Source organism: Gymnodraco acuticeps, unplaced genomic scaffold, assembly GCF_902827175.1.
Source record: "Gymnodraco acuticeps unplaced genomic scaffold, fGymAcu1.1, whole genome shotgun sequence".
Taxonomy (NCBI): domain Eukaryota; kingdom Metazoa; phylum Chordata; class Actinopteri; order Perciformes; family Bathydraconidae; genus Gymnodraco; species Gymnodraco acuticeps.
This window is the reverse complement of record NW_022989921.1, coordinates 29,181-55,010: the sequence shown is the minus strand read 5'-3', so window position 1 is coordinate 55,010 and position 25,830 is coordinate 29,181. Positions and strand designations below refer to the sequence as shown.

The following is a 25,830-nucleotide window of genomic DNA, read 5'->3' as shown; positions in this document are numbered from 1 at the left end:
CTTATATTCCACTTATTTTTAGAACTATTTTTATTTTGTATTACTTTTAATATAATACACTTTAATATTGCTTGAATATTGTCTGCTTATCTGTATTATTGTGTTGCATTGTTGGAGAAGCCTGTGACCTAAGATTTGCAACGACATACTTACTCTGTAGCTATGTGAGTTTGACAATAAAGAACCGTGAACCTATTTATGTAAATTCACTGAGGAAATTATTGAAAGTTACAGATAGTTATTATTATATTTAGTCGCGTTGAGCGATGTGGGGCAAGCTCCAGGCTGCCCCTCTCTCTCGCTGTAGAAATGTGTACTGTGAAAATAAACACAAGTGGGGCAAAGCGCTCGCAGCCCCACTAAAACGTCATCTCATAATTCAGAGCTGAAAGTGCAGTTGAGAAGAGCAGACGAGAGAGCTAAGAAAGAATACATCACCAGCGATAAATAATAAAACTAGAAAATGAATGAAGTTGACCATCTCCTGGAGCCTTGGTGCCCAACATCCAAAGTGACTGATACCTTTTCTCAGAGGAAGAACCGCCGTGCCGCTTTTCTTTTCAAGTGAGCCTGCAGCTTTGGTTAGCGAAAGTATATTTGATGTCATATTTTTCGTTGATTGTCTGTGTTTTGCCTATAGACTATTGTTCTGCTGGATCGATTGATATTGTAACCACGGTGACGAGTGTCAGTGTTTTCCTTTTCAAGCTGAATTATTAAGGTTGTTGTTATTGTTAAGTAATGCTTTGTGATAGCACCCTATACTTCATGTATTAAGGTACATATATTTGAGGTACATTACAATATCACGTCACCACACTGTGCGTAAATGTACACGTTGACAGTGTTGCTCTGTGTTAATTCACTGCTTCTGACAGTAGTAATGTGTTGCTCCCCTCTCTCTATCCCTCTCACACAATCACACACCCCTCTCTCTCTATCCCTCTCTCTCACACACACACACCCCCCTCTCTCTCACACAATCACACACACCCCTCCCTATCACTCTCTCTCTCACACACACTCCCCCGCCCTCTCTCTCTTTTTGCATGTGATGTTTAGCTTGCCGTTTCCTCTGAACTATGGATAGCCTACAGCTATGTGTTATGTTGAAAAGCACAATAAGCCCATATATACATATCTAATTTGTTTGTGCGCCACTGGACTGTATCTTCAAGAATATAATAACATTAAGACATATCCCTATCCTTTTATTTTTTGTTATTGCCTTGCTGGCCTTTGGTTGCATATTTATTATGTTGTTTGTAAAGAGCCTGTTAATGCCATGTATATTGTGACGATTAAGATATACATTTAAAACATATATATTTTACATTGTGAGTTTAAGTGCAGTTATCCAAAGAGAAGCCACATCAAAGAAGAGTGCACTGGCAACAACAGACTGGTAGAAGATCTCCAACATCTTACTGCAGCGATCCCGTAGGATTCTAGTATCTGTAATGAGGCCCTACCTAAGTGTGAGTGTGACAGTTGTGCAATCTTACCCTAAATCAGGAGAAGACAGCGCATAATTAGTTTAGGTTACCACAGTCCAAATGGGTGAGATGGTTTTATTTGAAGAGATGGTCCACACTCTAACACCATTCGTTACTTTATCTGGTTACAATGTGACAGTTAAACAATGTCTTACTCTCTGGTATTAATGATTAATTTACCGGTTAACATGTTTTCCTTTTTGTTAAAACTCCCTGCACATCTCCAGAGAAATGTCCTCATGATGGCAGCGGGTATATAAAATCTAGGGAGAGATTCCCAGTTAAGAACCCCAAGACCTTTTTTCCTCTCTCAGCTGCTGCTTTTAAATCATACCAACAGAAGCAGAAGCGAATGCACACCAACAGACCCATGTATGTGGAGAAGAGTAATTGCTTCCAGGTGTGAGACTGGACATGTCCAGACTTGCCTCAAAGACTAAACTAAAGCTTACAGTAATATCCCATTGAGTCAGGGGCCTCCTGCTGTGAGAGTAAGGGTGTCTTCCCTCTGCTGAATAGTGACACCTTTAGTGATAAACTATATCAGACCTTACACTCTTTCATGTCAGTTTACCAAACCATGTACATTTAGTATATAATTATAGAGCTTCGTGAAATATCATGCATTTTACCTTGTGGATTCTACAAAATTATATTTGATTATATTAACTTTTGTTTTAATTATATAACCCAATATGGAAAACTCCTCAGTCTCTGGTTGTACATGTTGCCAGTTCTGGCCCTCCACAGTCCTCTCTTTACTTGGACCAACAGTATTTAACACAAACAGTCAAGTTATCGCATTATATACGAGTGACTGGGACTTACTCAAAGAGTTTAAACCTAACAATAATCCTTGTCTTCAGTGTCAGGTTCAGAAAAGTCTCCAAGGTTGTCCTCAGTCTCTGGTTGTACATGTCTCTCTGGATCTGAATTCCTGGCTGGTTGTGGTCCTCCACAGTCCTCTCCATCAGCTTCTGTTTCCATGTGTTCAGCTGAGCTGCTGGCTGGAGGCTCTGCCTCTCTGTTCTCCTCAGTTTGAGTTTGATGAAGCTGTGAGGAATGACGACCAACACACTTATGGCTTTTGACGTTTTGACTCCAGCTGAACTTTTTGTCACAAATACTGCAGCTGAATGGTTTCTCTCCTGTGTGTATCCTCATGTGGCCCTTTAAACTTTCTCTCCGTTTAAAAGATGTATCACAGACTAAGCAACTGAATGGTTTCTCTCCTGTGTGTATCCTCATGTGGCCCTTTAAATTTTCACTCCGTTTAAAAGATCTATCACAGACTGAGCAACTGAATGGTTTCTCTCCTGTGTGTATTCTCATGTGGTCATTTAAACTTCCTCTCACTGCAAAAGATTTCTTACAGACTGAGCAGGTGAATGGTTTCTCTCCTGTATGGCTTCTCATGTGCACATTTAAATACCCTTTTCGTGCAAATGTATTCTCACAGACCGAGCAGCTGAATGGTTTCTCTCCTGTGTGGTTTCTCATGTGCTCCTTTAAATGTGCTCTCTGTGTAAAACCTTTCTTACAGACTGAGCAGCTGAATGGTTTGTCTCCTGCACTACGTCTTGAATCACAGACAGGGTCTTGTTTATTTCTCTGAGAGTTTGAACCTGGTTCTCTCGTCTCCTTCCAATCAGCCCTGTCTTCAGTGTCAGGTTGAGAAGAGTCTCCAGGGTTGTCCTCAGTCTCTGGTTGTAAATGTCTCTCTGGATCTGAGCTCCTGGCTGGTTCTGGTCCTCCACAGTCCTCTCCATCAGCTTCTGTTTCCAGGTGTTCAGGTTGTCTTTGTTGCAGCTGAGAAGACTGAGGTTTCTCTTCATCATCTTCACTCTTCACAGGGTCAGGAGTGAATGTGAACTTGGTGATATCAGCCTCCTCCAGCCCTTGAAGCTGCTCTCCCTCCTGACTGCTCCAGAGTTCCTCCTGTTCCTCTTTAATGTGTGGGGGGGGCTCTGGGTCCTCCTGGTCCAGACTGGAGCTCCACTCCTGCTGCTCAGGGGGAACCTCTTCTTTAACCACCACCAGCCGCTGGACGTCTGCAGGACACAGGAAACACACACAGAGACATTACAGAGAACAGCTGTTGTGTTCATTATGTCACCGCTCAAAGCCCCGTTTTGAACCCCTTATTTTTATATTCCTAATTAATATCATCTGTGGCTAATCATACCTATGGCTAATATCTTTTTACATTCATGCACCAACATGTTATGTTTTGTACCCCTAAAATCACATGTGGATACAACTTGGGACCCGGACTGCCTTTTGTGTTTTTAAGGCAGCTCTAAATAGAGATATGAATGATTTAGAAGAGTAACTAGAGCGGTCAGTCAAATTAAGTGCCGTCATGGCCTTTCCCCCCATTAAACTCAACGAGTTCCAGCCCTCTGTATTTTTTCTGAGGTGTATATAATAAAATAAAAACACTAAAATGAACAGGGCTCTATTAGACCAAGTCGTTTCTTACTTACACTGCAGCGCTACAAGTTGGTTTCACTTGAGTGAATAAACTAGCAACATAGCTAAAGTTAATTACATTCATCAAATGTCTCGACATTAACAATTTAATCAAACATTGTCAACGTAAACGTTTTCAACCTTACACGTCAAGATAACAAAATGATTGCTAATAAATCTGAAGTCAAGGCATCATTTTAGCAGCATAAATGATATTTTAAAGTGGACCTAGCATGCTATATTTGAAAAATATATTGTAGGGCCATACCTATATAAAACATGTCTGTGAAGATTTTTTCAAAATACCAAACAGATCATGCATTTTAGCCGTGCCTCATTTCGCTCTATTTGCTCTTTTCCTGCCCTGTATTTGTAAGGGCTGATTCTGTGACATAGCTCTAATGCAAATGATTTGCAGCTGACCACGCCCCCCTGCAGGAGAAGAGATTAGGCTTGTTTGAGACAAGCGAGACCTGCGCAGACCTGCGCAATTTCGATCAACGTCTTGCTCGTGCGTTGCATGATGGTTAGTCATTTTGTCCGACTTGCTCTGGAGGCTCGCCAACATGAGACGTTGAAATCTCGCGGGACAAAGACGCCCGCAGCCTTGAGAGCGAGGCGCGGCGAGGCGGCGCAGTTCCTCTCCACGGGCTGCGGAAGCGAAATGCTTGATGGGAAACGACTCGCTGGTATCTCGAGCTGAGCGCTCATTGGTGGGTTTTACCACGTGCTGGTGATGAAACTCTCCAATTGGCTCGGCAAAAGTTTGTTGTTGTTTGGTCAGTTTTACGTCGCCACATCCATTCCCATTTTTTATCATTGTTCCACAATGTTTATCATCATGAAATTAATATCTATGTTATACTATACTTGCACTGCTTACCGTTTTCATACTTTATATATATCTTAGCATATTCATACACACTGTTCAGACTGCTCTCAGGCTGCTGTGTATATCTAGTGTATTCACACACACTGTTCATACTGCTCACAGGCTGATATCTAGTGTATTCATACCCCTCACTGTTTATTCATCATTCAATTCATTCTATATTTTATTCTAGATTGTGTACATTACTTTTCACTTTACTGCTTGTTGGACCTGGTTAGAAGCTAAACTGCATTTCGTTGTCTCAGTACCTGTAATATGTGCAATAACAATAAAGTTGAATCTAATCTTGAGCAGGAACAAATGTATTTACTTAGTACATATCTGACATTAACTATTAAACACATGTGTGCATTCTTTATAAATGCAAACCGAGTCAAGCCGACTCCGGAGGTGGCGGTATGCACCTTAAAGTGGTTTGCAATCCGCCAAAAAACCGAGAGAAGAAGAAGAAGAAGAAGAAGACGAAGCCGACTCCGAGCTGTCCGACTTCAGGCGAGCTTTTTGAGACCTCCCCCGGCTGCGATCGGCTACTCTCGTCTACTTTCGAGGCGAGCCGCAACGCGTCTCAAACAAGCCTAGTGTGCTCTGAGATCAGCTGCTGGGCTCTCAGAAGAGGGGGAGGAAAAGAGAGGCTCCGCCCCCCGTGTTTTATTCTTATATGATTATTTAGAGTCATTATTCATTTGTTTTAAAGCTCAATAAATAACAAAGAAGACCTTTGACCGGCACTTTTCTAATTTTGTCCGGAAGATTTCAACTTTAACGGACATGTTGACCGGCAAAAAAAAAATCTAACTGAAACTCTGCCGCACGGTCCCCTCGTCCATTGGAAGAGGCGGACAGGTGGGTGTTTGTCATTTGCTGGTGGCAAACCGGAGAGAATTACAGCGCTTGCCTCGACGGGGAGGGATTGCATTGAATTACAGCAGCAGGAGCAAACGCTTGCCTCGGGGAGGGAGAAAAAGAGCCACAGCGGAGAATAAACAGAAGGGCAACCATGAGCGGGAAGTCTTCTTCACTGCTTTTGTGGCAGACTACAGCGCCACTTACAGGCCTATGTACTACAGCGTCTCCAGTGCTTTCGAGCGGCAATGGCCGTGGCCCAACCCCACATTCCCCTGATAGGTGGAGAGTTGCCCATATAGGCGGAGCACCCCTTTAATGACGTCAGAAAAATTCAAATCTGTATCAGTGTGTATCAGCTCCGTTGCAGCCCCATTTTTAGAGATTTGGGTAAGGAGGAAAAGAGAGAGGGTTGTGTTTTCTGACACTTGGTGAGTTCCCTGACACACCGGGGACACATATTCATGTATAAAAGACGTACAAAAGTGCATTTTGCATGATAGGTCCCCTTTGAAGGAATAGAACTGTCCCTCTTCCGTAACTTTAAAGTCATTTGGAGCGGGGGGGGGGAGCGTCTCCTCTCCTCTGTGATGAGCTGCTGCTGAAGGGGGGACTCACATGCTGCAGGACTTCCGCCCCGTGTAGCGGGTGTCTGCAGGATCAGAAAATGAAATCCAACATTCAATGTTCTGGGGAGGACGTTGTTTACCCTGTCTGCACTGTGCAGCTCCTTCAGCGACAGGCTGCTGCACCCCCGCTGTCTCACGGAGAGATACCGCAGGTCCTTCCTTCCTGCAGCGATCAGACTATGTGCAAACTGTGCAATATATACCTGGCTGCTAAATCCTCAGAACTATTACAGGACGTGTATTTTGTAAGTTGTGTAACTTTTTTTTATTTGTTACTTTAATACTTTTGTATGCATGCTTCTATGTAACATTAAGCTGCCTTTGGCTCTTTTCTGTTGTAACAACGTACATTTCCCCTCTGAAAAGTATCCTGATTGATTTGACCAGGGGGCACAACAACACGTTGTCCATGATAGGCTAAGGGGCGGGACATCTCAAATCGGTCAACCAATCACAACAGAGCCAGCCAGCTAACCATTCAGAGCAGACTGGGCTCTGGTTTCAGACAGAGGGTGAAAAGAGGCAGTATGACAAAAATAAAGGTATTTTTCAACATTAAAGCATGGAGACATGTCCCAGTGAAGACAAAATGCTAATACCAACCTGAAAATGAACAGAATATGTCATCCTTGTCATTGTCCTCAGTCTCTGGTTGTAAATGTCTCTCTGGATCTGAGTTCCTGGCTGGTTCTGGTCCTCCACAGTCCTCTCCATCAGCTTCTGTTTCCAGGTGTTTAGTTTGTCTTTGATGAAGCTGAGAGGACTGAGGTTTCTCTTCATCATCTTCACTCTTCACAGGGACAGGAGTGAATGTGAACTTGGTGATATCAGCCTCCTCCAGCCCTTGAAGCTGCTCTCCCTCCTGACTGCTCCAGAGTTCCGCCTGTTCCTCTTTAATGTGTGGGGGGGGCTCTGGGTCCTCCTGGTCCAGACTGGAGCTCCACTCCTGCTGCTCAGGGGAAACCTCTTCTTTAACCACCAGCTGCTGGACGTCTGCAGGAAACAGGAAACACATATTCAGAGAAACTGTAGAGTATTAGAATTTAAAATCTAACCACTTCTTTAACTTTGCAGCCCCTATCCATTCCTTATTTTAAATGCTTGCCTATGGTTTTGCTAAGTTCCGCCCAATTTGTTTATATAGAAGTGCTGGCCTTCTGAAAAGTATGTTAATGTTCCTGCTGTCAGTACTTGGTTGGACCTCCTTTAGCATGAATAGCTGCATCAATAAGGCGTGGCATGGAGACTATCAGTCTGTGGCACTGCTGAGGTGTGATGGAAGCCCAGGTTGCTTCACTAGCGGCCTTCAGCTTGTCTGCATTGTTGGGTCTCGTGTGCCTCATCTTCCTCTTGACAATACATAGAATCTCTACAATAATAATTCTCCAAATTCTGACTTTAATGATAATCTCAACATCCTGACTTTGTTTCTCAGAATTCTGACTTTTTTTTATGGAAAACTCAGAATAATGACCTTTTTCTAAAATGCAAAAATTTTTCAGAAAATCTCTAAATTCTGGCATTTGCAGAAAACCTCAGTTTTGACTTTTTCTTAAGATCAAAACTGACTTTTTTCTCCATATCTCATAATACATTTTGCTCCAAATAATTTTTCACAAAATGCTGACTTTTTCTAAAAGCTGGATTTTGAGGAAATGTGTCTGAATTTTTAGAAAATAATGTCAGAATGTATTGATTTTAAGAAAGACTCAAAATTCTGAGGTTTTCTGCAAAGGCCAGAATTGAGAGATTTTAGAGAAAAAAAAAATTGCATTTTAGAAAAAGCTCAGCATTTGGAGTAAAAAGTATTTCTTACAGACTGAGCAGCTGAATGGTTTCTCTCCTGCACTACGTCTTGAATCACTGACAGTTTCTTGTTTATTTCTCTGAGAGTTTAAACCTGGTTCTCTGGTCTTCTTCCAATCAGCCCTGTCTTCAGTCCCAGGTTCAGAAGAGTCTCCAGGGTTGTCCTCAGTCACTGGTTGCAATTGTCTCTCTGGATCTGAGTTCCTGGCTGGTTCTGGTCCTCCACAGTCCTCTCCATCAGCTTCTATTTCCAGGTGCTCAGCTGAGCTGCTGGCTTGAGGCTCTGCCTCTCTGTTCTCCTCAGTTTGATGAAGCTGTGAGGACTGATGACCAATACACTTATGTCTTTTGACCTGTTGACTCAAGGTGAACTTTTTGTCACAAATACTGCAGCTGAATGGTTTCTCTCCTGTGTGTATCCTCATGTGGCCCTTTAAACTGTCCCTCCGCTTAAAAACTGTATCACAGAATAAGCAGCTAAATGGTTTCTCTCCTGTGTGTATCCTCAAGTGGGCGTTTAAACTTTCTCTCCGTTTAAAAGAGGTATCACAGACCAAGCAACTGAATGGTTTCTCTCCTGTGTGTATTCTCATGTGGGCCTTTAAACTTCCTCTCACTGCAAAAGATTTCTTACAGACTGAGCAGCTGAATGGTTTCTCTCCTGTATGGCTTCTCATGTGCACATTTAAATATCCTTTCCGTGCAAATGTATTCTCACAGACTGAGCAGCTGAATGGTTTCTCTCCTGTGTGGTTTCTCATGTGCTCCTTTAAATGTGCTCTCTGTGTAAAAGCTTTCTTACAGACTGAGCAGATTAATGGTTTCTCTCCTGCACTACGTCTTGAATCACTGACAGTTTCTTGTTTATTTCTCAAAGAGTGTGAACCTGGTTCTCTGGTCTTCTTCCAATCAGCCCTGTCTTCAGTGTCAGGTTCAGAAGAGTCTCCAGGGTTGTCCTCCGTCTCAGGTTGTAAATGTCTCTCTGGATCTGAGTTCCTGGCTGGTTCTGTTCCTCCACAGTCCTCTCCATCAGCTTCTGTTTCCAGGTGTTCAGCTGAGCTGCTGGCAGGAGGCTCTGCCTCTCTGTTCTCCTCAGTTTGATGAATCTGTGATGACTGACGGCCAACACACTTATGTGTTTTGACCTCATAACGCCAGGTGAACTTTCTGTCACAAATACTGCAGCTGAATGGTTTCTCTCCTGTGTGTATCCTCATGTGGCCCTTTAAACTTTCTCTCCGTTTAAAAGATGTTTCACAGACTAAGCAATTGAATGGTTTCTCTCCTGTGTGTATTCTCATGTGGGACTTTAAACGTCCTCTCACTGCAAAAGATTTCTTACATACTGAGCAACTGAATGGTTTCTCTCCTGTATGGCTTCTCATGTGCACAGTTAAATATCTTTTCCGTGCAAATGTATTTTCACAGACGGCGCAGCTGAATGGTTTCTCTCCTGTGTGGTTTCTCAAGTGCTCCTTTAAATTTGCTCTCTTTGTAAAAGCTTTCTTACAGACTGAGCAGACGAATGGTTTCTCTCCTGCACTACGTCTTGAATCACTGACAGGGTCTTGTTTATTTCTCTGAGAGTTTGAACCTGGTTCTCTGGTCTTCTTCCAATCAGCACTGTCTTCAGTGTCAGGTTCAGAAGTGTCTCCAGAGTTGTCCTCAGTCTCTGGTTGTAAATGTCTCTCTGGATCTGAGCTCCTGGCTGGTTCTGGTCCTCCACAGTCCTCTCCATCAGCTTCTGTTTCCAGGTGTTCAGTTTGTCTTTGATGAAGCTGAGAGGACTGAGGTTTCTCTTCATCATCTTCACTCTTCACAGGGACAGGAGTGAATGTGGGCTTGGTAACATCAACCTCCTCCAGCGCTTGAAGCTGCTCTCCCTCCTGACTGCTCCAGAGTTCCTCCTGTTCCTCTTTAATGTGTGGGGGGGGCTCTGGGTCCTCCTGGTCCAGACTGGAACTCCACTCCTGCTGCTGAGGGGAAACCTCTTCTTTAACCACCACCAGCTGCTGGATGTCTGCAGGAAACAGAAAACACATATTCATCAGAATCGGTTATATTTACCAAATAGGTTTACACATACGAGGAATTTGCTTTAGTATATTTGGAGCATAAAAAGACACAGAAAGAAGCATCTTAGCAAAACAAAATAAATTACAAATAGGATTATGACAGCTATTTAAAACAAAACTATTTTAAAACTATTAAAACCAATTAACAATATTTACATTACATTACATTACATTACATTGCATTTAGCTGACGCTTTTGTCCAAAGCGACTTACAATAATTTAAATGTGACAAATACTATACACTTTATTTAAAGTGGAGAACTGCTGATTTAAAAGAGAAATTGTGCAGAAGAGATGTTCAGCATGTGCAGGATTTACCATGTTAAAAAGAACACAGTGTTGTTGCCATGGTGTGCATTAATGTAATGTTATTATGGGGTGGATAAAAGTAACTGGAAGAGGAAAGACATATTCCTTCACCCACACACCCAGACCCACTAGCAGAGGAGGTGGCACTGGTCTCCTGCTCTCTCCCATCTGGAGCTTTTCCCTCTTCAAGCTACCTAACTTCACTCCGTCCACCTTTGAATTCCATGCCGTCACAGTAACCCATCCTATACAATTAACCATTGTTGTTCTCTACCGTCCACCAGGCGCCTTGGGGGACTTCTTGGAGGAGTTAGATAATCTCCTCTCACACATCCCAGAAACTGGCCCTCCCGCTGTACTTCTCGGAGACTTCAACCTCCAGACGGCGAAGATATCTGAACTAACATCTCTTTTAACCACCTTTGCTTTCTCACTGTCTCCGTCCCCACCAACTCATAAAGCTGGCAATGTCCTTGATCTCATATTCTCAAGGAACTGCACTACTTCTAACCTCTCTGTAAACCCGCTCCACACATCCGACCACTTCTTCATTTCATTCTCTCTACCCCTTTCCAAACAGATCAAACTAATCTCTTCTAACTCTGCACCTGTCCGCTGCAACCTTCGTTCCCTCTCCCCCATCGGTGCTCTCAGCCCTCCCTTCCTCTGACTCGTTCCAACTTCTGCCTCCAAACACTGCTGCAGAAACTCTCCTCTCTATGCTTTCATCCTCTCTGGACTCTCTCGGTCCTCTCACATCTCGGCAGGCTCTTCAGTCCCCTCCTGCTCCCTGGCTAAATGATGCACTGCGTGCTAATAGAACCGTCCTTCGGGCAGCAGAGCGGAAACGGTGGAAATCCAAACACCATGATGACCTCCTAACCTAAAAGGCTCTCCTCTCCTCTTTCTCTGCTTCGATCTCTCGGGCAAAGATCATTTTTCTTTCAAGATAAAATCCAATCTTCCTATTCCAATCCCAAAAAACTATTTTCCATCTTCTCCTCCCTCCTGGACCCCACCAAAGCCCCTTCCCCCTCCTCACTTCTGTCAAGCGACTTTGTTAACCACTTTGAAAAAAAGGTTGATGATATTCGCTCTTCTTTTTCTGACTCACCTTTACTCACCGCTGGGTCACCAGACCCTCCTTCCACCAACACACTAACCTCCTTTTCCCCTCTCTCTCCAAGTGAGGTTCTTACCCTCATTACCTCTGCCCGCCCTACCACCTGTCCTCTGGACCCTATCCCTTCAAACCTCCTTCAGACTATCGCTCCTGATATTCTACCGTTTCTCACCCATTTCATCAACACTTCTCTAACTTCTGGTCACTTTCCAAACAGTCTCAAGGAGGCAAGAGTAAACCCTCTCCTAAAGAAACCCACTCTCAACCCGTCTGATGTTATAAACTACAGGCCTGTCTCTCTCCTCCCGTTCCTGTCTAAATCACTTGAACGCGCTGTCTTTAAACAACTCTCCTGTTATCTCCATCAGAACAACCTGCTGGATCCGCACCAGTCTGGTTTCAAGGCAGGTCACTCAACAGAAACTGCTCTCCTTGCTGTCACTGAGGAACTGCACACTGCTAAAGCAGCCTCCCTCTCCTCTGTCATCATCCTTCTGGACCTGTCTGCTGCATTCGACACGGTGAATCATCAGATCCTCCTTCGCACTCTCCAAGAACTTGGAGTTTCAGGCTCTGCACTTTCCCTCCTCACCTCATACCTCAAAGACCACACCTACAGGGTTACTTGGAGAGGGTCGGAGTCCGACCCTTGTCAATTAACTACAGGGGTCCCTCAGGGCTCTGTTCTCGGTCCCCTCCTCTTCTCCCTGTACACAAACTCGCTAATTAGCCCGCATGGTTTTTCATACCACTGCTACGCTGACGACACCCAACTAATTCTGTCCTTTCCCCGCTCAGAGACCCAGGTCGTCGCACGCATCTCTGCTTGTCTAGCTGACATATCTCAGTGGATGTCTGCTCACCACCTCAAGCTCAACCTTGACAAGACTGAACTGCTTTTCCTTCCGGGAAAAGATTGTCCCACTCTTGACCTAACAATCAACATCGGCAACTCTGTTGTTTCCCCGACTCAGACTGCAAGGAATCTGGGTGTGACCCTAGATAACAAACTGTCCTTCACTGCAAACATCGCTGCTACAACCCGCTGCTGCAGATACACGCTTTACAACATCAGGAGGATACGTCCCCAGCTGACCCAGAAAGCCACGCAGGTTCTGGTCCAGGCTCTCGTCATCTCACGCCTAGACTACTGCAACTCCCTCCTGGCTGGTCTACCTGCATGTGCCATCCGACCTCTGCAGCTCATCCAGAATGCAGCAGCTCGTCTGGTCTTCAACCTTCCTAAATTCTCCAACACCACACCGCTCCTCCACTCCCTCCACTGGCTTCCGGTAACTGCTAGAATCCACTTCAAGACACTGGTACTTGCGTACCATGCTGCGAATGGATCTGGCCCTTCCTACATCCAGGACATGGTTAAAGGGATAGTGGAAATGGAACCTCAAATAGTTTCGTTTTAACTTATATACAAGCATAATTACGTACCAAAACAATCACACCTGATTAAAAAAATATAATAATTGCCTTACGCATGTTAGAAGCACTTTATTGCAGCTTCCCCGAAGTTTTTTAGAAACGAAATGTTCGACTCAGCCAAACCGGAAGTGACGAAAACTTAGGAAGACGATACGATAACAAACCATGGCGTCTATGCAGAATGAACGTGGAAGGGCAAATATACCAGACAAAGAAGAAGGATTGTACGAGGTATCCAGTGATGATAGCGAGTCAGAAACATCCTCTCGGCTTTCCTACGAAAATGTCGTTTTAGGAACTGAATCTGAATCCGGTTCAGTAAGCGACGATGGTGACAATATTGAGCCAGACGATGGACCATTACGTCCTTATTTGTTCGAGCCCGAGCCCGAGGTGATGGTTCACGGCATGGGCAATGGCGAGGATGACCAGGACCAGGCGCCAGATGATGCACCCCTACACACAAATAATCTTGACTGGTAGGTCCCTAAGCATAGCTCACGCATCTTAAGATCACCTATAGCCTTTACAAATATTAATCATTGTTAACCAGTTAATCCCGAAGGTCCCCCCAGTGGACCCCTCCCACAGTTTTTTTTCTCTCACATGTCTCAGGGCTTCTTAACATTTATGAAACTATTAATGTTTCATACCCTTTTAAAAAGGTAAGAAACTCCGCTAACTGACAATAAGAACAATTGTTAGCTAGAAAAAACACAAGCGTAATACCAAGCCTTTGAATTAGCATTGAGCGAAACAATGCTAACTAATGCTAACGCTTTTTTACACACAACACGCGGTAGAAATGCCCTTATTACTATCTTAACTGCACAAACAAGATATACGATTTAAAGCTGAGACTCCACAGATGTAATGTCATCACTGTAAGACCTCGAATTCCTGGAGCTATCAGCCAGAAAAGAGAAAGTAAACAACATCCGGTTCCAAAAATATTACAATAATTACGTCTTACCTTTTTTGATTTGTGATCAAAAGTTGTGTTCAACGGAATAAAAACGCATCTCAAGGTTAATCCAATGTCGTTGTGTCACGTAGAATTTTTTACTGATAATCAATCATCATATTTATGGCAATATACTCGGCTATTCACATGCAAATGCTATTGAATGTCCGCCATTGTTTGTGCCCGTCTTCCTATGCTCTCGTCATCTCCCGACGATTCCCGAAGTATTTCGTTTCATTGAGAGGGCGCAGTAAAATTGAAAATAAAATGAAACTAGGCGCATGAAATTAAAAAAAATTGTTTATTATGCTTATTTTTAATAAAAATACATAAGTTAAACCCAAAATTCGCGGATTTCCACTATCCCTTTAAACCGTACACCCCAACGCGTGCACTCCGCTCTGCATCAGCCAAACGGCTCGCTGCACCCTCACTGCGAGGGGGACCCAAGTTCCCATCAGAAAAAACACGTCGGTTTGCTATCCTGGCTCCAAAATGGTGGAATGAGCTCCCCATTGAAATCAGGACAGCAGATAGCTTACACATCTTCCGGCGCAGACTGAAAACTCATCTCTTTCGACTCCACTTCGAGTGATAGAATTATTAACAAAGAACTTATATACTAATAAAGGGCTGGCTTATCTAAAGCCAGTTGAGTAGCACTTGAAATGTTTTAGCTCTATGAAACCTGATGTACTTATATGATTCTGTTTTCTTCAAGTTTGTATATTGTTGGTCGAACGCACTTATTGTAAGTCGCTTTGGATAAAAGCGTCAGCTAAATGTAATGTAATGTTGATGTAGAAGAGACATGAAGAAGAGGCGACACATGTAATGTGATGTAATAATGTAATGTTTTATGAGACTGAACAGTCACATAGGGTATTGGACTCTCTTAAAACCCAGGTAGGTGCAGAATAGGTTGATATGGTAAAACAAATTGTCACAGGCTCCTCCAACAGAGCAACATGAATATATATATAGGAAGAAAAAAAATAAAACAAATGAAATAGTGCAAAATAATGTTTTGAGATGTGACTTTTTTACAGTTTTCCCCTCAAACATTTTTTATATTGTATTTTATAATGACAGGAAATGTGTCATTTATTTTTAACAAAAGAAAAAACTGTATAAATGGAATACATTATATATCTGTTTTTTTAGCAGCCTTTAAACTTATAATGATATTTTTGTATTATGGGTCTTAGATATATACGAATATATAAAAACATGTCTATGATGTGTTTTGCTCAAATACAAACAGATCATGCATTTTAGAAATCCCTCATATCCCTCTATTCTATTCTATTTTTTTCATAAAGATAAAGCAACAGAATCAAGCAAAACTAAGAGTTTAAGAGAAAACAAAACTGAGTCAAGCTAAATAAATGTAATTTCAAAAATGAAACTATAAGTTGCAAACAAATCATTTGTGTAATCATGTGAACTATAAGTCTTTTTTCTTTGTTTTAACATAGGTTTTTGTTTGCAGTTCTCTTTGCTCAATGATCAGACTTTTGCTCTCGCTGCAGCTCTTTTCAATTCTGACACAAACGTCCCAGGTGGGCGGGACTTTCAGGGGTGCGTCCCCATTGGCTACTCAGTTTTTGAGTTACAGTGCAGCTGCGGTGCGGTAGCTGAGCGTGGACACCCCAAGAAGAACCAGCATTTTAATTATTATAATACTACAAGTGAAAATATATGTAAGTATTGATCATTTGTGTTGTTTGTGCTGTACTATACGGTCTGTTTCTTTATTGTGTTAAGTGAGAAGTAAAGCTGTGCTATGAAAGTTAGCTTTTGCTACCTTTAGATCCATAACAATGCAAGCTAAGTAGCACGGAAGCGTGTGGCACAGTGGATAGAGCCTTGGTATTGGGATCAGGGGGTCAGGTTCAAACCCCAATGCAGTCAGCATGTCGTTGTGTCCCTGGGCAAGACACTTCACCTCAAATTGCTCCTGTGGGGATTGCCCGTATTGCCCGTATTGAGTATGTAAGTCGCTTTGGATAAAAGCGTCTAATAAGTAACATGTAATGTAATGTAACAGCAGGGACTGTTAGCTACATAGCTAGCAGTGAGTGAGCGTTCAGACACTGGCGCACACACTCAAACGGACTTGTGTTCCTGACTCTACCAACAGGCTTTCAATATTCTGTTTAGATATGCAAGTATAAGCAGGGGCGCACATAACTTTCTCAGATGAGTACCTGGAGTCAGTGTTTTGGTACAACTTCTGGCTCCACTCAAAGTTATTTGATGAAGCCCTCTGTATCGCGAACGTCAACGGGGGCGGTGGGGGGTTAACTTTGTAGGAAAACCTACCGTCCATGTCCTTGAGCTGTGTATTATTTGTTAACTTCATATTTTTCATTTCCTAAAACATTTATGTTCCTCTCATTGAGACAGCGTGGTGTCCAGAGGTCTTATCCCGTTTCCCCACTTCCTCTGAGGGGACAGCGCGGAGGGAAGGGGGCATGAAGAAAGACCTGCACCAGCTTCATCCACGCTGGGCGTTGTTGTTATCACTGGCTCAGTGTCATTTCATTTGAACAAATGTCTTTACATATACAATTAATAGATTTAATTATTATCCACCTTTTTGTTTTATATCCTTCTATTTAAAACATTCTTTGAGACTTCATCTTCTGGTTCAAATTTCAATAAATGTAATTTGTATAATCACTCTTGTCTTTATTCTACATGAACATGTTAGAGATTCCATTAAAATCTGTTGATTATTCAGATCTTCCTCAGGCTAGGAATAGTATGTAGAGTTTTTAATGCTAAATGTATATCATTTTCTCACAGGATATAGAATGAAACAACACAGTTTGTATCCATTGTGTATGAATGCTTCAGCTCTTCAGACCAACATAGTAAGATGTGAGCATGTTCCTAATTGTGTTGGTATGCAGCCTAGGTCTGGTCTGTTTAATAAAGCAAATCTGCCACTTTTATATTGTAGAATTTGTTAAATTAAAGCAGTCTTTAATTGTTTGACCTAAACATAGCAATATATGCTTTTGAAATGTAACATGTCTCTGAAAAAATAACAGTATACAGTTTATATTGTGTATTACCTTTAGCTTGCAAATTCATAGATGTGTTTTTTTTTATATCTATAAAATAAATAGACAGACACTTTATCAATTCAAAATTGGGAAATAATTTAACAGCAGCAGTGTGTTCAGGTATTAAAATATTTAAAGTTGGAATAAAGTATAAACTACACAACACAAGTTGAGTTGCACTGTATGATCTGTGTTGTAGTGGGCTGTCACTCAAAAACTGAGTAGCCAATGGGGACACACCCCTGAAAGTCCCGCCCACCTGGGACGTTTGTGTCAAAATCGAAAACAAAAAATGAAGGAGCGCAAACGAGAAGAGCTGCAGCGAGAGCAAAAGTCTGATCATTGAGAAAGAAGCAAAGAGAACTGCAAATAAAAACCTATGTTAAAACAAAGAAAAATACTTATAGTTTACATGATTACACAAATGATTTTTTTACGACTTCTAGTTTTATTTTTGAAATTAAATTAATTTAGCTTGACTCGGTTTTTTTCTCTCTCTTAAACTCTTAATTTTGCTTGATTCTGAGAAAGTGTTGCTTTATCTTTATGAAACAAAACTACTCCCATACATGTCCCAGTGAAGAGAACATACTAATACTAACCTGAAAATGAACAGAATATGTCATCCTTTTTGTTGTCCTCAGTCTCTGGTTGTAAATATCTCTCTGGATCTGAGTTCCTGGCTGGTTCTGGTCCTCCACAGTCCTCTCCATCAGCTTCTGTTTCCATGTGTTCAGCTGAGCTGCTGGCTGGAGGCTCTAATTCTCTGTTCTCGTCAGTCTGAGTTTGATGAAGCTGTAAGGACTGACGACCAACACACGCATGGGTTTTGACCTGACGACTCCAGGTGAATCTTGTGCCACAAACACTGCAGCTGTATGGTTTCTCTCTTGTGTGGATTCTAATGTGGCACTTTAAAGTTCCTCTCCCTGCAAAAGATTTCTTACAGACTGAACAGCTGAATGGTTTCTCTCCTGTGTGTATTAACATGTGCATATTTAAACTTCCTCTCCCTGCAAAAGATTTCTTACAGACTGAGCAGCTGAATGGTTTCTCTCCTGTGTGGATTCTCATGTGCCGATTTAAACTTCCTCTCCCTGCAAAAGATTTCTTACAGACTGAGCAGCTGAATGGTTTCTCTCCTGTGTGTATTAACATGTGCATATTTAAACTTCCTCTCCCTGCAAAATATTTCTTACAGACTGAGCAGCTGAATGGTTTCTCTCCTGTGTGGATTCTCATGTGCCGATTTAAACTTCCTCTCCCCGCAAAAGATTTCTTACAGACTGAGCAGCTGAATGGTTTCTCTCCTGTGTGTATTAACATGTGCATATTTAAACCTCCTCTCGCTGCAAAAGATTTCTTACAAATTGAGCAGCTGAATGAATTATCTCCTATGTGGCTTCCCATGTGCCGATTTAAACTTCCTCTCCCTGGAAACATTTTCTCACAGACTGAGCAGCTGAATGGTTTCTCTCTGTGTATTGCAATGTGCCGATTGAAACTTCCTCTCCCTGCAAACATTTTCTCACAGACTGAGCAGCTGAATGGCTTCTCTCCTGTGTGGATTTGAATGTGCTCCTTTAAATGTCTTCCTTGTTTAAAAGATGGAATGGAGCTCCACTCCTGCTGCTGAGGGGGAACCTCTTCTTTAACCACCACCAGCTGCTGGATGTCTGCAGGAAACAGGAAACACATATTCATCAGAATCAGAATCGGTTATATTTACCAAGTAGGTTTACACATACGAGGAATTTGCTTCAGTATATGTGGAGCATAAAAAGACAGAAAGAAGCATCTTAGCAAAACAAAAATAAAATAGGATTATGACAACTATTTAAAACAAAACTCTTTTAAAACTATTAAAACCAATTAACAATATTTAAATGTGACATACTATACACTTTGCTCAACATACAAACAGATCATGCATTTTAGACATCCCTCATATCCCTCTATTCCAGCTGTTAGAGAAACGCGGATTTTGGGTCCTTAGCTTGAAAAAACAAACAAAGAGGAGGCAGAGCTTATGCCTGGTCAGAATTCTACCGGAGATCAATTTAAATTCTGCTGTGATAAAATGCCATCCTGTTCTAAACAACTGTAGGGGCCAATTAACACTGGGTATAAAGGCATATTTTCATTTGTGTATCATCGCATCAACTTTTAATTAAATGCTGTTACACTTTTAAGAAAGCTTCCATGGGGGAGCCACGTGATCAGCTGGACAAGATGGCAGCATAGGTTAAACTCGCTCAACCCAGTGATGCTAATTCTGTAAATGTATACCGTTGAGACAACTCTTTTTTAATATATTTTAGCCTCTATGAGTGTCTGATCGAAGGCAATGTCTAAATCGCCGCCTAAACATGGTCCCGAGACGAGGGGGAAGTCTGACATGGAGGCGTTAGCCAACACAGTGCTTGAGAAGCAATGAGGCTATCTGGATTCGCGCTTCGACCAACTCCAACAGATGGGGAGGGAGACGGAGGAGAAATTGACTTCTATCCAAATGGACTTGGTGGTACAGAGTGAAAGCATCGGCACCATTAAGGCAGAGATGGGCAAGATACGGTTAGATGTGGTGAACAATTCGGTATGCTAGCCACCCACGTGGCTACGCTGGACATGGAGGACCGGAGCAGAAGATGCAACGTCCGTATAACTGGGCTAGCAGAATGACTTGAAGGGTCTAACGCCATATAATTTCTGACACACTCGCTTCCAAAGTGGTTCCCCTCCTTAAGTAATCTAAAGGGCGAGTTAATGCGAGCTCATCGTATCTACAGCGACGACAGGAAGAAGCAGGTAGGCGCTACGCGCACTCTGATTTTCAACGTTCTCCGTTATACCACCCGCCAAGACATACTCCGTGCCGCAAAGAAAGCCCCACTCACGATTGATGGACGGAGGATTTGCTTCTCCCCTGACTACTGCAGCTACACTGTTAAACGTGGTCAGGCTTTCTCCTGGGCAATGGGGTGGAATGTTTCCTCCTTTACCCCGCTACACTGAAAGTCAAGGGAGCTGGTCAAGTTAAGACATTTACATGCCGAAGACTTCATCGTCTCCCTACCAGGAGTGCAGGATGCACCAACCGGCAGGGACAGGGACCCGGGAGCTCGTCGAACTTGTTGGACTACATAGCGTCGCTGTTTTGGACTAAATGCACACTGCTTTGCATGGACTGGAATCTCTTACAGAGTTTTGGATTATTTCTGCAGGCTTCTTTTTATTTGTTTGTGTCTGACGCTGGACTCATCTGGGGACGGATAGTTGTTTATCATTGTTTGGCTGATCAAACTAACTTGCGAGACTACTGCTTGATTTTTGGATCCCACACCACGTAATAAATTTGCTCTCATTTCTTCTAATACCTAAGCTCACTGTTAACAACGGTTTAGTAAGCTTTAAGTACTGGGTTGAAGGGTATGTATAATCCTTTTGCAGCCCCATATCCAATCAGGTCACGGATCAATTTAGGAATATCCGTTTAATGTACTGTTTAGTTATTTTAAGTATCGTCTTTAATATTTATTTTTCTTTATCATCTTGTTTTTGTTACCGGGGAAATGTATGGGGGATTGTATTGTTTTTGTCTTTGTCCAGTTATGGGAAACGCTTACATGTTCTCGGATTGCTTATGTGGGGAGGGACTTCATTTTATTTTGGTCTCGTTTACAGGTTTAGTAAATATGGTTGTTTATCATCTGACATTCCACTCAGCTTATTGTTGACATCTTCCAGAACAGTGCAGCCCAATGGGTGACTTATCTATTCTTGTGTGGAAATGTGATGGGTTGAATGCACCTCACAAGCGAGCTAGTGTTTTGACTATGTTACATCGCTGTAACATTTTCTGGCTTTCCTACAAGAGACTTGTTGGCCGTATTGCTAATAAATTCTATCAAACTATTGCATCCTCTTCAGCTAACTCCAAAACCAAAGGAGTAGCCATTGTATCGTAATTTGAACGTTAAGGTGCTGGACATGTGGGCAGACACTGCAGGGAGGATAACGATTGCCAGGGTGGAAGTTTATGGGAGAAAGGTGGCTCTTATTTCTGCTTATGCCCCAAATACATTTCATAAGGATTTTTACGATACCTTAACTCAAAAAATGCTAGAATTAACCGAGTATGCTATCATGGTGGGTGCGGACATGAACGCAGTATGGAATTCAAATGAACGGTCAAGTTCAAACAGTCTCTAGAGAACAGAAGTCGGCTACTGCCGCGCTGCAGTCTTGGGCCGGGAGTTTGGGACTAGTGGACATGTGGCAAGCTTTTAACCCACAGGTTAAAGATTATTCATTTTTCTCAGCCAGACACAAATCTTTTTCTAGGATAGATTATCTTTTTACCTCTCCACAACTTTTCCAGAAAGTCGATAATGTAATGTTGCTTCCTATTGCCCTCTCAGACCACACTTTACTAGGAAATGGAAAATATAAAGAACAATTCCTGACACAATCGGAAGAATTTCTTGACTTAAATATAGGTTCAGTCGAGGACCCAACAATATTATGGGATGCAGTCAAAGGCTTTATAAGAAGCAACACCATATTGCTCTCTTCAAATGTATGTAAGGAAAGATCCGCCAGATTACAGGCTTTGGAAGCAGAATTTGCTAGTCTTGACTCCATTTTGTAGAATAATTACTCTAAACAAACAGCATCTAAACGTAAACTTGTCAAAAAGGAGATAAATGATATCTTGAAACAACGATCATAATTTCTAATACATAGGGTTAGGCAGCGCTATTACTTCCACGGGTCTCAGCCCAGTCACATCTTGGCTTCAAAAATCAGGGCTTGTGAGCACTTTGTAGATATTCCCTCCATTAAATCTTTGAATGGTAATGTCACAACTGAGCCAAAGCAAATAAATGAGACTTTTCAAACCTTTTATTCCAATTTATATAAGTCAGAGGTTCAGTTGGACAAGAATAGATGTGACGCCTTTCTCGGTCAGCTAGACTTACCACAGCTTGCAGTCACTGATTCCACCCATCTTGATGATCCCATTTCCTTAGAGGAATGAACAGATGCAGTATGCAACATGCAACGAAACAAATCACCAGGTTTAGATGACCTCCCGAATTTTATGTAGCATTTTGGAATAAACTGGGTCCACTACTTTTGGATATGATAATATATTCGATGGATAAAGGCAGTTTTTTGAGGGACGTGAACATAGCCCTAATTTCCTTGCTCTTAAAGTGGACCTATCATGCTATATTTGAATAATATATTGTAGGGTCATACCTATATAAAAACATGTATGTGACGTTTTTTTTTCAAAATACCAAACAGATCATGCATTTTAGCCATGCATTTCGCTCTAGTTTATGTTTCTGTAAAATGATGTGGAAAGCTAAAATAAAACGGCTGTTTATTTTTGAAAGAAAACCCTTTCTCCATGTATTGTTTTTTCACCTGCACCTCACATTGCAACACAACAGTTAATGAAAAGTACAATTAAGAGTAGAATTGCCCTTTGACTTCAAGCTGTATACGTGTAAAGACAATTAATGGCTGTATCATCCACATAATTCTTTATTATAAAAACTATTGTTTGTAGCCCTAAATGTTAGGGCACTTTTCCACTGCAGGACCTAGCACGGCTTAGTACGGTATGGTTAGGCCTTGTTAGGCCAGGCTCAGCCGATCGCCGGGGCAGGCCTAGACCTGACATGGACTCATCACTGAGGATCTGACTCATCACTGAGGACCTGACTCATCACTGAGGATCTGACTCATCACTGAGGACCTGACTCATCACTGAGGATCTGACTCATCACTGAGGATCTGACTCATCACTGAGGATCTGACTCATCACTGAGGACCTGACTCATCACTGAGGATCTGACATGGACTCATCACTGAGGATCTGATGTGGACTCATCACTGAAGACCTGACATGGACTCATCACTGAGGACCTGACTCATCCCTGAGGATCTGATGTTGACTTAGGGGTGGGCGATATGACGATATATATCGTCGAGACGATATTAGGTCTCCACAATATGCCTTTTCAGAGATATCATATCTATCGTGATAGTGCACCAGGGTAGGATTTTCACCTTTCACGACGTGAATAATTGTACGTCCTACGGCCACCTGCGTGCTAAAATCTCGAAGTTGCTTTAAAAGCGTCAGAACAGTGGTTTCTGAACTGCATTATGCTGCGTTCACAACGGACGCAATGCGAATATTCTCACCCTAGCCGCTGGAGTTTCACCGCGGCTGTCAGCTGTGTCTGTTTACTCCTCTCATTCAAACAGGACGCGCTGGAGAGGGACGGGGCTTATATCCATGTAAATACTATGGTGGAAACCAACTACGACAAAATTAACCTATTTTACCGTGATTTAATTGTAATACACGTTTCAAAATGATGCCGAAGTAACTAAATACTGATAACGGTTAGTAAAAACCAAGCTGACAGTATTGCACTTCATTTATTGTCTTGGTTGATTCTGTCGGCTTATATTTTATTTTATCAATAAGGTATTTATATTGTTTTTCCCTTTTGAAACAGATGTTCAGTTATGTTAAAGTCTAAAGTTTACATTTTAATTGTTTGGCACTGACTTTTCCTCATTGATGTTTTACTTAGTTATGTTTTACTCTCCTTTTCATGCTTATTGATGTTACATCACTGCTAGTGCTGCCTAAAACAGAAAGTGATTTTTTATACTTAGAAACTGTGCCTTGAATATTTTATTTAGCAAGAGAGTGCACTTTTTTACTTGGTGAAGAAACCAGTGTTAACGTTTGTTGTGTAGGGTGTAGGCCTACCTACTTGAACACTGAGGAAGCCAAAATTCCTGTTGAATTGTTCACTCAGGGATTCATTGCAGAATTAAAACCAGCTTGAAATGGTATTTTGGTCTGTTACTCCTTTTTATTTTAGTTTGTGTTACCTTGTAGGTGCTTGTACTGTTAAGTAACTTGAAAAATAACCATAATAACCAACATGAAAAAATATCGTGATAAATATCGTCTATCGTGATACTGCTTGAAAAATATCGTGATATTATATTTTTCAATATCGCCCACCCCTATGTGGACTCATCACTGAGGATCTGATGCGGACTCATCCCTGAGGATCTGATGTGGACTCATCAGTGAGGATCTGACACGGACTCATCACTGAGGATCTGACGCGGACTCATCCCTGAGGATCTGATGTGGACTCATCAGTGAGGATCTGACACGGACTCATCACTGAGGATCTGACGCGGACTCATCACTGAGGATCTGACGCGGACTCATCACTGAGGATCTGACGTGGACCTGAAGTGGACTCATCATATTAACACCATAACCAAAACAGATTATTGATCTAATATATCATATTCCATTTACTTGTGTGTGTGTGTATGTATATATATATATATATATATATATATATATATACATATATACTCTTCTTGCACCATTTCTATTCTATTCTATTTCATTTGTGTTTACTTGCACACCTGTATCTGTTGTATATGTTGCTCTGTTGGAGGAGCCTGTGACCTAAGTTTTTCGTTAGCATATCTACACTGTAGGTAATGTACAAATGAAGCTTAGCGCAAGTTCAACCAGGAAGACCGTCTTTAGTCATTCATTCACATATTTCCAGCTACACTGCAAAAACAGCCCTTCCAAAAACAGGCAAAATAGGCTTGAATGAAGTCAGATTTTCCTTTATCAAGTAAAAACATCTGCCAATGGGGTGAGCCAAATTTGCTTGGCTAGAATTCTTAAAACTATAATTAAAATCTAGCTACTGAAAGACCGTAATGGGCCTTTAAACTAGAAATAAATGCTTATTACAAGTAATGATTCCTGAATTATTTAAGAAAGAATTTTTTTAAACCTTCATTTAGCCAGGTGGTCCCATTGAGATCATCGATCTCTTTTTCAAGGGAGACCTGTCCAACATGGCAGCAAGTAGGTTACAACATGAACATAAAACAACAGATAACCCAAAAGGACATCGTATTTACAGGGCGACATGGACATACCTAGAGACATTGACAAGTACCAACAGTATATTTATATCTCGCCCTGTCAATAAGCCTCACCTTTTTGGCAAAAACTGTATTGTGTTTGAAGTGGTGGAGAGACAATGCACAGTTTTACCCACTGCTGTCACCCATGGCCAAAGCATATCTCTCTGTCCCAGCAACATCAGTACCAAGCAAGAGAGTTTTTTTCCACAGCAGGGGATTTTGCAAACGCCCAAACATCCCATCTTCTACCTGGAAATGTGGACATGCTCATATTCCTAAAGGATAACCTTGATGATGCTGAGTGAGTGAGTTAGAGTTGAGTTACTTGAAAAACTAAAGTGAAACTTGATTTATTCTATTGCAGGGTCTGATTATTATATTGTTGACACTTTAAAATACTACCATCCTACTAAACTGCTGAACAAATCAGATTTATTATTTAATAAAGAAAAAAAAATTCAAGTGAAAAAAATAATAAATTCACTTTTTTCTTTCAATATAAAGATAAATATCGTACCGTGGACTTTTTAAAATCGCGATATTATCGTACCATGAGTTTTTAGTATCGTTACATAGTGTATACCACACCACAGTTGTCTCAATGGCAATGTGAAAAGGGAATAGACAGCTCTCTGCGATGAATACATATATATGAAATGTCATTTAATCAGATTCTTAAATTGAGAAGTTGTTTGATGGTTT

The 25,830-nt window shown here is 41.7% G+C and overlaps 1 protein-coding gene across 2 annotated transcripts in view; it reads right to left on the bottom strand.

Moving 5' to 3' along the window:
* LOC117542279 (zinc finger protein Xfin-like) overlaps positions 1 to 25,830 on the bottom strand; it is a 134,891-nt gene that overhangs the window by 98,719 nt on the left and 10,342 nt on the right. The window contains exons 2-4 of one of the 2 annotated variants that reach the window (XM_034209843.1): positions 17,724 to 18,797; positions 8,149 to 10,158; positions 6,936 to 7,325 (exon numbers count right to left, since the gene is read on the bottom strand). In XM_034209843.1, coding sequence (XP_034065734.1) covers positions 6,936 to 7,325; positions 8,149 to 10,158; positions 17,724 to 18,645 — 3,322 coding nt within the window. In that variant the 5' untranslated portion in view covers positions 18,646 to 18,797. The remainder of the gene's footprint in view (positions 1 to 6,935; positions 7,326 to 8,148; positions 10,159 to 17,723; positions 18,798 to 25,830) is intronic. The other variant, XM_034209844.1, reaches the window with a different exon arrangement.